Source organism: Watersipora subatra, chromosome 5 (genome assembly GCF_963576615.1).
Source record: "Watersipora subatra chromosome 5, tzWatSuba1.1, whole genome shotgun sequence".
Lineage (NCBI taxonomy): Eukaryota > Metazoa > Bryozoa > Gymnolaemata > Cheilostomatida > Watersiporidae > Watersipora > Watersipora subatra.
Genome location: NC_088712.1, coordinates 48,170,231 through 48,182,576, shown reverse-complemented (window position 1 = coordinate 48,182,576; position 12,346 = coordinate 48,170,231). Strand labels below are relative to the sequence as shown.

Here is a 12,346-nt window from a genome sequence, read left to right as displayed (position 1 = left end):
ATCGAAGAAAAAGTGACCACAATAGAAGTCCAATACTGATACAGGATTTGGTTGACAGTGTTTGTGAGTACTTGAGTTCACTTCAACAGTATTTAAGCGGCTTTTTAGCTTATATTGTTGATATTATATATGCATATTTATGTTTAGCCATAGAATTACTTTTAAACAGGGACATAGGATAATTAACTATTTATATATATAAATATATATATTTCTCGAAGTTTGTCGTCGTTGAATATGTCCAGCTATAGCTATTTAAATTTTGGAATAAAGACACCATATTGAAGAAGATTATATGTCGTAACCTCCCGTTCGCCAGTCCGACAGCCCTGCAATTTAGCCACACGAGCTTGATGGATTCATTAGGCGATATATGTCGCTATACGGGAGCAAATACGTTACTGCTTTTGGTCATGACAAGCCGTAGCTCTTATTAATAAGCTTACTCAAATTATCTATTAGCATTGTGCCAGGCTAATAACAAGTGGCAGGCAATTCTCATTACCTCTCATTGTTTAAAAGCTGACTTTTAATACCCGGGCAATGGCGGGTAGCACAGCTAGTATATATATATATATACAATGGATATATGAGACAATGTATAGGAGACAATGTATATATATACTAGCTGCGCTACCCGCCATTGCTCGGGTATTAAAATATAAAGATATATATATTCATATATATATATATATTCATATATATATTCATATATATATATTCATATATATATTCATATATATATATTCATATATATATATTCATATATATATTCATATATATATTTATATGTATATAATTATATGTATATAAATATATATGTATATATATATAAATATAATATAATATAATAACTTATATAAATATATATATACCTCACTCTGAGGTCCAAACCATATATGTCAATGGTTTAGACCCTGAGTGAGGCCGAGGCATGCTCCACTAAGCTCTTATAAAACGATGTTTTAGTAGACCAGATTAGACCAGATTACACTAGATTGCAGAATATGTATCGTAAAGATGTCAGCCAACAGAATCATGTTTTCCACAAATAAGCATTGGTTTTGATTATATATACACGTCAAACAAAGCTGATCTGATGGCATTTGTGTTGCAGATAAAAAGGCTAAATCGAAAGAATACAAAGAGAAGTTAGCTAAAGTTGATAAGAACTATAACAGGTTTACTCATGGTCCAGGTGAGTGGATTGTTGGGCAGGCAGGGCATCAGTCTAAGATCTGGTTGGCTTACAGCCTTCTGATTTGAAATGCGCTTTACCATATCAAAACATGAAGAACCATTGAATTTTTCCTTGCTCCACCGCGAGGTTGCATGCAGAATGAACATGTGTTCAACTGAAAAGCTATGAAAGAATTCATGTTTAATGTTAAAGAAATGTAATGTTGCGTTCTGAATTGATCACTCACTGGTCTTTACAAGCATCAATGAAGCATGTATTTGTTGCAATAATAGCAACTCTTCAGATTGTATAAAACAGGTTTGTTCAAGTGGAAGGATTAAAGATAGTATAATTTAGTATATTATAAGTAGATATGGTGCAGGTAGAGAGAGAGTATAGTAGATATATAGTATGTAGTAAATATATGTATGTAGTATATATATAGTGATAGTAAAATGTAGCATATTATATATAGACCATGTTACTAGTTTGACCATATTTATCACATATGTAACATAGTTACTCATTGTGAACTACTATGTTGAGTGTCTTATCCCCTCCTCAGCAGCACTTGTCCTTGACCTCTTGGCTGATCATGTAACGTCTTTATGCTTCTGTAGCAGATGTAATTGCTTATCTTTTGTCTTTCTGTTGTTGTCAACTAATCAGCAATAGTGAGTCGAATCCTGGTAACTACTTGTAGAACACAACAAGTCAGAAGACGTGGTCACTGTCATTCTCATGCCTCACTCACACAATGACCCTGGCTGGCTATGGACTTATGATATGTATTACCAAAGCAGAACTCGTACCATGTTTGATTACCTGGTAAGTTGATAAATAGGGAATTAGACATGTTGATATCTATAATATTACTAGCGGAATGCTCGACATTGCATGGGTATTAAAATACAGCTTATCAACAGTGGTAGGTAATAAAGTTGCGTGCCACTTGCCATCAGCCTGGCACATTGCCAATATTTAATTTGAGTAAGCTAGTATTCGTATTGCGAAACTTACTAATAAGAGCAGTGAGAGCAAGCTTTAGTGATGTTGCGCCATAACATAATGCAGAACCACTATATGTATTTCAACCTACATGAACACTCATATCGCCCAATGAATCTAATGCATCTCGCGTAGCTCAATTGGTTTGGTAATCTCTTGGTGATTGGGATGTTCCGAGATCAAATCCACCGTGATACGGATTTGTCATTGATAGATACCAATCGCCAATCGCCATAGCTGGACAAACCGAAGCACAGAAAACACACAAACACTGAGATTTATATATTATTATTGGTTGTTACCTACCCATCTGTTCTCTTTTTTGTCGCAAAGCAATTGTTAGTTTCTCAATTGACACTATTATTTTGAGGTTTCAGATGATGAGATTAGTTAAGTTTGTTAGCACCTCATGTTAGCCAAGGTTTCACTCCTGTCATTAGTTGCATATGCAGAATTTTGTGATTGCGTGATAGTTCGTATATGTGAAACAACTGCTATCGTAACACAAAAAGAAAAGGCTTTCACATCCATGCTACACTTCATTATTTCTGATCGGTAACATCGATCCAAAAGTCACAGTTTATTAATAATAATTTTGTAAGTCATCTTAAATGAATCTCAAGTTGAAGCTGATTTTAAATAGAAAAAGTTACACGAAATTATAATCTGACCAGTGAGGCCCACTCATTTCAACGAATAAAGCATATGTATAAACTAGCTGTGCTACCCGGCGTTGCCCGGGTAATAGAAACGCCTTTTTGAACAGAAAATTGATTTGTATTTAACATATAACAACATTTGCCATTTTAACTTTCAAACTACATATCATGAGAACAGTGTTTTGTCTTATAAACAATGAGAAGTAATGAGAGTTGTTTGCTATTAGCCTGGCACATTGCCAACGGAAAATTTGAGTACGTTTAATAATGTGAGCCAACAGCTTCTCGTGACGTTATGCTATGACCTACGTCGTATGCAAAGCCATTGGGTACTTGGTCTCATATCATGACTTATATCAGCATGCTGCCAACTCAATCTCGCTGGCCTAATGGGTACTGCGTTGAACTGGTGTATGGTAGGACTGAGATCAAGTCTTCTTCGGTACGGATTCCTTATTCCAAGATTTTAAGATCTACAGTTGGAAGGACAGACGTACTTTCACATTTATATATATAGATTACTTCTCATTTGTCAATTATGAAGGCTTCCGAACGGAGAGAACGGTAGCTTTATTTTAAAATGACCAATGGTGCTAAAAAAAGTACACTACTTCGGATAATCTATTTGGTTTTAATTTTAATTATGAACAAGCTGAAGGATATACGATACAGGATATGAGATATTATATAAATAGACTTATTGATATGTACTTGCATAAAGAGATATGTAAGTTCATAAGCAAGCAGCAGGTGAATATAGATACTACAGTGCTTATTTATTGTTTTTAGTGCAAACATGAATTTTTTTTCTTTTTTGTTTTTCCGTAGACTTATCATCATGTTGAAAGCAAATGAATAACCTTTTCTACAGAATTCAATATATTTGTAACAAAATATATTTAGTTGCATCTGTTGTGGCATGCATATAGGTCATGCATATAGGTAATGCATATAGGTCATGCGTATAGGTCATGCATATAGGTCATGCATATAGGTCATGCATATAGGTCATGCATATAGGTCATGCATATAGGTCATGCATATAGGTCATGCATATAGGTCATACATATAAGATGTGTGTACAGATATTTTTCAGACATACATGTATATGCGTGTCCTATACATGTCTGTATACACGTCTTATGCACAGATGCACGCATGCTCTAAACACATATGTACCCATGTCTTACACACATGTGTGCACATGACATGTATACCTTTATGTACTATCCTTTACACTTGTACACCTATCCTAAACATATTAACACATACGTACATATGTATACATGTGTACAAAGTTGTACAAGACATGTGTACATATGTGTATAAGATATATGTACATATGTGTATAAGGCATGTGTACATGTTTGTCTAGGACATGTGTACATATGTATACCAGACATGTGTACATATGTGTTTAAGGCATATGCGTATTGGACATGTCTATATACTTGTACAAGGCATGAGTACATATTTGCATAGGACGTGTATACATATGTGTCTAGGACATGTGTACATATGTGTATAGGACATTTGTGCAAGCATGTGCTATAGATTACCTTCCTAAAAGAGGGGGAGAGTGACATGCCCTTCCACTGGAGTGAATCAGTGAGTCTTCTCAGGTGGTATAGAACGACATCAGAGGAATCAAGACAGCTGCTCAAGTCAGCCATCAAAAGTCGGCGGGTTCTGGTACGTTTTCCCTGAAACCTGTTTAACCCTGTCGTTATACAACTAGTATGAGCTGTTTACTTGTATCCTTCTGTAAGCATGATCTTGTGTTTATGGTTGTATTGTAGATGGTGCTACAATGTATCTGCTTTCATTGTCTGTCATATCTCTTCATATTATCTCTATTAAATGTTATGTTTCTTGTTGGGAGTTGTTCTTTCTTTGCGTGCTTTTAATCTTGACTGTTCCTGACTTGATTTAATACATTTGATTTTACTCTAAAAGTTCATCATTTTTTAATACACATTGTCTGGAAAATTTGAATGAGATCCTTACACGTGGGACACGTGTAAGGATCTCATTAAATGCCCCTATTACACTGTCAAGGAACTATTAAACGCATCGTCAATAACTCCTCATTCATCATATAGAATGAACATTAGCTCTCAGGGACCACAAACAGTGTTATGAAGTGGCATAACTGTAAATACTTGCCATTTAAAAATGTAATAGTGACCCAACTAATAAGTAATTTATTGAACCTATAAAACTCTTTTAGATTGACCATGGCTCATGGTCGATGCCGGATGAGGCTTCCACCACTGTCTACTCACTCGTTGAGAATCTCATACTTGGCCATACATGGCTCGAGCATGAGTTTGGGCTGTTTCCTGAGTACAGCTGGGCCAATGACCCATTTGGCCATTCGTCTACCATGCCATACCTTCTGAAGCAGTCTGGTCTTAAGGGAATGGTGATTAACAGAATAGACATGCTGGTTAGTTGTATACATCTGCTGGGCTCTGTATGAATGAGCTGGTTTATATGATAAGACTATCTCCATATGGATGAGTTGGTTTATATTTGAATAACTTGGAAGAGTGAATATGATGAGTTAGCACAGAATAGCAGTAGCTCATATTGTCTACCTGTGTGCACGTATATGTAGCTCATATTGTCTACCTGTGTGCACGTATATGTAGCTCATATTGTCTTCCTGTGTGCACGTGTATGTAGCTCATATTGTCTACCTGTGTGCACGTATATGTAGCTCATATTGTCTACCTGTGTGCACGTATATGTAGCTCATAATGTTTACCTGTGTGCACGTATATGTAGCTCATATTGTCTACCTGTGTGCACGTATATGTAGCTCATATTGTCTACCTGTGTGCACGTATATGTAGCTCATATTGTCTACCTGTGTGCACGTATATGTAGCTCATATTGTCTACCTGTGTGCACGTATATGTAGCTCATATTGTCTACCTGTGTGCACGTATATGTAGCTCATATTGTCTACCTGTGTGCACGTATATGTAGCTCATATTGTCTACCTGTGTGCACGTATATGTAGCTCATATTGTCTACCTGTGTGCACGTGTATGTAGCTCATATTGTCTACCTGTGTGCACGTATATGTAGCTCATATTGTCTACCTGTGTGCACGTATATGTAGCTGAAGAAGGAACTGAGAGAGAAACAAATGCTTGAGTTCTACTGGAGACAGGGAATGGAGGAAAAAGACAACTCTAGTGACATGCTCACCCATATCTTGCCCCATGCGCTCTATAGTACCAGAGAAGCATTTGGACCACAGCTTGATTTTGCAAAGTTAGTAGATCACTAAATTGCTTTTCGCTGACTCGTTAACTAATTATTAGATGGTTTTTATAAAATTGAGTTTTATAAAAATTGAACTTTGGTTTAAACTCGTCACCGCTGACTTTTCGATGACTTTAATCACAGTTGGGTCAAAATCAACAAATGGAACAAATGATTTTAGTTGATTTACTGATAGTTCTGTGATTCGCTTGGCTTGATCATAAAATAACTGGAATTCATTTGGTCTGCTTTGACTTTCTACTCTTCTTTTAGATATTATTAGGGTTATTATTATTACATGTGCATCACACTTACTCCAATTGCCTTGAGCTGCTCAAATCTTTTGATAGAATCTTATTTTTAGAACAGTAATAAGGCAATACAGCAAATCCTTGACATACGAAGCTGATCTTTTCTGATAGTTGCTGTTATATGTTCGAGCAAGTTTTCATATAAAAATACTTTGTTTAATTTACTCCAAATGTAAAAGCTTTCATGGTAAATACCTCAAATAATTATGCATAATATTAAAACAAATATATTGTATGATAAATTTAATAAGATGTATATCGTATGTATTATATTTATATACTTTATATGCAAAAATAAATTGTGTAGTAATAATCTATATTAATAAATCTGACTTTGTCATTGTCTGTCTGTTAGTCTGCATGGGCTATGCTTTTCCACATTTTTTGGCTAATTTTATCCAAACTTAATACACGTGTTCTGTAATGTTGGTAATTGGAAGTTGTGTCTAGTTGGTAATTGGAAGTTGTGTCTAGTTGGTAATTGGAAGTTGTGTCTAGTTGGTAATTGGAAGTTGTGTCTAGTTGGTAATTGGAAGTTGTGTCTAGTTGGTGATTGGAAGTTGTGTCTTGTTGGTAATTGGAAGTTGTGTCTAGTTGGTAATTGGAAGTTGTGTCTAGTTGGTAATTGGAAGTTGTGTCTAGTTGGTAATTGGAAGTTGTGTCTAGTTGGTGATTGGAAGTTGTGTCTAGTTGGTAATTGGAAGTTGTGTCTAGTTGGTAATTGGAAGTTGTGTCTAGTTGGTAATTGGAAGTTGTGTCTAGTTGGTAATTGGAAGTTGTGTCTAGTTGGTAATTGGAAGTTGTGTCTAGTTGGTAATTGGAAGTTGTGTCTAGTTGGTAATTGGAAGTTGTGTCTAGTTGGTAATTGGAAGTTGTGTTTAGTTGGTAATTGGAAGTTGTGTCTAGTTGGTAATTGGAAGTTGTGTCTAGTCGGTAATTGGAAGTTGTGTCTAGTCGGTAATTGGAAGTTGTGTCTAGTTGGTAATTGGAAGTTGTGTCTAGTTGGTAATTGGAAGTTGTGTCTAGTTGGTAATTGGAAGTTGTGTCTAGTTGGTAATTGGAAGTTGTGTCTAGTTGGTAATTGGAAGTTGTGTCTAGTTGGAAGCGATAATGGATACAGTGCAAATTAAATCATGTGAACTTCAAATTAACGTATCTTATAAATATATTTGTTTTTATATTAGATTAGGTGAATGCCCGGTTGCCCGAGTAATAAAAGTTTTTGCACAGAAAATATACTTTTATTTATCATATAACAACAGTTACCATTCTGACTTTCAAACCTAATATGATGATTAAAGTGTTTTGTGCAGTTTAAATAAATTAAGAGAAAAAATTAAACAGCTGTAAAGGTTTTTAAACTCTGTCAAACAACTGTACCTTTCAAACTTCATATCATGAGGAGAACGTTTTGTGCAGGTCGAATAAGTTAAGAAACAAAATAGAACAACTATAAAAGTGTTTAAATGTAAATGTGAAATAATTAGCAAGTAATATGCTAAATTAAGTCTGTTGTACTACGATTATAACGAAAGATGGTTTGGTAATGATACAAGTAATATGAACTGAGCAAACAATTTAAAAATCCTGATTGTTTTAAATTTATGATAACAAATCGTGCATAGAAGTGTGTGTGTATAAAAAGGGGTTACTGCTCCAGCAGATGTGTCCATCAAAACTTTGAATACGACGATACTGATACAAATGAAAACATAAGATATCGGGCTGTTTTTGTCTAGTACTTTGTCTGACCGGATGGAGAGAGAATGTAGAGGCTATTCCTACTCGATAATACAATTGTCCACTTGAAATGTATTAGCTTTTACCGATTCAGCGATCAAACCTTACGAAAACCGGAAATAGAAGTGTAACGGCTCATTTGAAATTGAAACGGCACATTTAAAAATTACAAATTAAACAAATAGGTAATGGTAGCAAAAAATTAGTTTTTAAACAATTTCAAAAAATAGCAAATACAAAAGGTAATATTAGTTTATAATCAAATGTGCACATTTTGTGTGCGTATACGGTATAGGGTATATAATAAGAGTGAGTAAAAGCTAAGGACTGTGGGCCTATAGCTCAGTGGCTAAATGCGTAGTTTACAACTTGCGGATGCAACCTTCGTGAGTTCAAATCCAGCATAAAGGGAGCTTTTCATTTCAAGATTTTAATAGCTAAAACTGGACAGGCACACTTCTGAATAGACGATGATGAACTTTGAGATTTATATATCGATTTTTTTAAAATGTCATCATTAATTAGCACAGCTCATTACAGTCATACTTCAACTTACGAGCTTAATGCGTTCCGAGACTGAGCTCGTATGTCGATTTACTCGCATGTTGGTGCAATTTATTTATATATAGACCAATTAAATATATATTAATTGGTTTCCATACTCTGTAAAATGCAAATAAAACACTCAAAACAAGATATTGTAACAGAAAGAACATGTTGGTTATTGTCCTAACTTACCACATGCTTTCAAAAAGCAACAAATAAAAAATAATGCAAGGAAATGTGTTAAATTAAAATGTAAAATTAAGTACATACAATAGCAGCTAACGCTAGCATTTGCCAGAGAGAGATATATAAGTTATCCTTCATTACAACAGTTGACTTTGATAAATTTGGATTTTATCAGTCTTAAAAGACAAACTTAGAAGCAAATCTAAAAGCAAACTTTCATTTTTAACTTAACGTAATTAAAATTTCTTCGGCGTTCATAGTTTGAAGTTTCTCGCTAGTTAGATAATTTTTCCTTTGTTTCGCTTTCACGACTAGCCGGCCGTTTTAAGATGAACCTATCTAAAGACGTTTGCCTTTGTCGTCCTTTCAACATGTCGCGATTAGGACGAACACAGGTGTCGTGACAAAGGTTTAATACACGACCACTAGCCAACTTGTCCGAATGTCTATTTTTATAGTTTTGATAGATAGCAACGGCCTTTTCAAATAGCTTTTATTAGCCTTTTCAAACGGCCTTTTCAAATGTTTATCTTATATCCAATGCCTGAGCGGTCTCTCCATCAGCGGTCATGAAGATCGCTGCGCTGTTTAGAAACTACGGTTAGTACTTTTGCGAGCTAAATGCCCTGAATATAATCCTTCTGTTTGATAATTGTGGATGTATTTCTGTCATATTGCTGACCTAACTCAATCATGCATACACATTTCGCATATTTTTCAATAATTTTCCGTTTAATATCAATTGTTATCATTTGCTTTTTCTTTGCATTATTTTTTATTTTACTGGCAAACTTTCGGTCTACGCACAGTACTTTTAATTCACATAATTCTGCACTGAAAAGCGTGCACAAAACACGGTACAAAAGTATAACCTGTGCAGTTGAAAAATACAGATTGATGCTGTTGGCATAAAACACCTCCAGCATGCTTGGCAACTGACTCACGAGCTCGTATCTCAAATATGGCTCGTATGTTAGTGCTAAAACTTGCTTAAAAGCTGGCTGTATCTCAAGTTTCTCGTACGTTGGAGCACTCGTAAGTTGAAGTATTACTGTACTGATGAAGCCCAACTTTCACTCATTACAGCTAATTAGCACAGCTAGTCGCCCAGCTTTCACTCATTTACACTTCTTTTTCTTCACATTAATTTCTCATCTTCATGTTGTTCCTCTCGTTAATTGCTAGACGCTTCAGGAATCATTAAACGATAAGCCTGAAGATGATTGATCACGTTTTTCTTTTTTTATTTTACTTTTGAAAGAAGCATTGCTTTCTTCCCGCTACCACTAGCACTAGTCTTCCTGGATCCTTGATTTTAAAACACAAAAAGAAGATATGAAGCACTGTTTATTATTATTATTAATTATTGTTAAAGCAGGAAAAGGCGAAACATTGTGAAGGAGAACTGTGTACATACTTGCACATACTCACATGTACTTATTTACTTGTACTTACATGCACTTACTTACATGCACTTACTTACATGTACATTTTTAAATGTACATACGTACATGTACTTATTTAAATGTACTTATTTGTACTTACATACATGCACTTATTTACATGTATTTACTTGCATGTACTTACTTACATGCACTTACTTACATTTACTTACATGCACTTACTTTCATGTACTTACATGCACTTACTTACATGTACTTACATGTAGTGTTGCAAGGAGGTGTTTATATATGAGCTATAGTGTTGCAGGGAGGAGCAAGGTAAACTCACTGGAGAAAACTTGTAATGGCCCATGCAGTCGCATAGCTTATGAATTTGCTTTTCTTCTAATTACAGAACGTTTGACTTCTCACCTAGTGAGATGCAGTACCTACCGCTGGTCAACATTGACATGGAAATGAGAGGGATAACCAATGGGAAGGCCAAGGTGGAGAGGAGGGCCTATCTGCTCTCTCAACAGATTCATCATCGGTCTGCCTATTTTAAGCACAACGTCCTCCTCTGTCCTATAGGTGATGATTTCAGGTTTGTGTGTTTACAGGTTATTGGCATTATTGTAATTAAAGCTTTGTCTAGCTAGAGCTTAGTCTAGTTAGAGCTTATTGTAGCTAGAGCTTATTATAGCTAGAGCTAAACTTGTTGTAGCTAAAGCAAGGCTTATTCTAGTTAGAGCTGGTCTAATCTCAGCAATAAATTTAGCTATTATTAGTTGGCTTACTGGAATTTTCCATTGGCATTGTGCCAGGCTAATAGCAAGTGGCAGGCAACTCTCATTACTCTCTTCTGTTTATAAGCTGATTTTTAATACCCGGGCAACGCCGGGAAGCACAGCTAGTCTAATCTAGCTTTGATTACTCAACTTTGAGTTAACAGTTTTCTTTTATACTGTATCTTCAGTTACCACATTCAGTCGCACCACCTTCCTCATTTTAGATTTTATTTCTCTTTGACCTCCTTTCCTTACAATCACTGCTAAATAATTTAGCCAATGATGTTTCTTCGTGTTTTTCAATAAATTAATGCTTTAACTCTGATTCCACAATATTGGAAAGGAATAGATTGACGCAGGGTTAGAGTGTAGGTTCCTAATCTGAATGTCGTAAGTTTGAATATCGTAAAATGAAAGATCTTGTTTTTCACCTCCAACCGTTGCTTTGGACAGATGGACAGACAGACAGACAGACGAAAGGGCTCTTATTATAAGAAAGACTAGGTGAATGGCCGCCGTTGCCGGGAGAATAAAAACAATCTTCGGACAGAAAATTTATTTTCATTTAACATATACGATATTTACCATTCTAACTTTTAAGCTTTATATCATGAAAAAAGTGCTTTTTGTGCAGTTCAAATGAATTAAGAGAAAAATAAAACAATTGTAAAGGTTTTCAAACTTTTTCAAACAACTAACTTTTAATTTCAGATCAGGAAAGAAGTGTTTTGTTGAAATAAATTAGGGGGAAAAATATAACTGTAAAGGTGTTTAAATGTAAATGTGAAATCATTAGCGAGTAATGGCTAAGTATAGTCTGTTTTGCTATGCTTACAATGAAAAATTGTGTGGTATACAATTATATAATGTTAGCACCATAGGACGAAAATATTGTATAGAGTGACCATATAGAAACTCGTATTAATTATCTAATGGTAGCACCTGGTAAAATCATCAAAATCGTCATCGTTAAAATTAGTAACAAAACAAAATGTTAACCTTAGCAACTATAGTTACCTACAATAACTTTAATGTATTTAGTGGTTATGATCTGCAAAAAAATGTAACATTACAGTGTACTACGTGCAGTCCGTACCGTGGGGAGTTCTTACCTTCAAGACAGATGTGTAACATAAACGCTGAATCTAACTTAAATGAATTTATTGTGCTGAACAGATACTTAAAGGAAGTTTTAGTTTATATTTAATTAAACATCAAACTTTTAACTAAAAATTTATCACTTATCGGTTTGCGAATCCGTTTTTACTAT

At 34.9% G+C, this 12,346-nt stretch overlaps 1 protein-coding gene across 3 annotated transcripts in view; it reads left to right on the top strand.

The window, feature by feature from the left end:
• Positions 1-12: 12 nt before the first annotated feature.
• The window catches only part of LOC137397627 (alpha-mannosidase 2-like), a 39,622-nt gene continuing 27,288 nt past the window's right edge, over positions 13-12,346 (top strand). For all 3 annotated transcript variants that reach the window (XM_068083924.1, XM_068083922.1, XM_068083923.1), the window contains exons 1-7: positions 13-63; positions 1,118-1,198; positions 1,884-2,008; positions 4,402-4,539; positions 5,078-5,296; positions 5,978-6,132; positions 10,704-10,892. In XM_068083924.1, the coding sequence (XP_067940025.1) occupies positions 1,922-2,008; positions 4,402-4,539; positions 5,078-5,296; positions 5,978-6,132; positions 10,704-10,892 (788 nt within the window). In that variant the 5' untranslated portion in view covers positions 13-63; positions 1,118-1,198; positions 1,884-1,921. The remainder of the gene's footprint in view (positions 64-1,117; positions 1,199-1,883; positions 2,009-4,401; positions 4,540-5,077; positions 5,297-5,977; positions 6,133-10,703; positions 10,893-12,346) is intronic.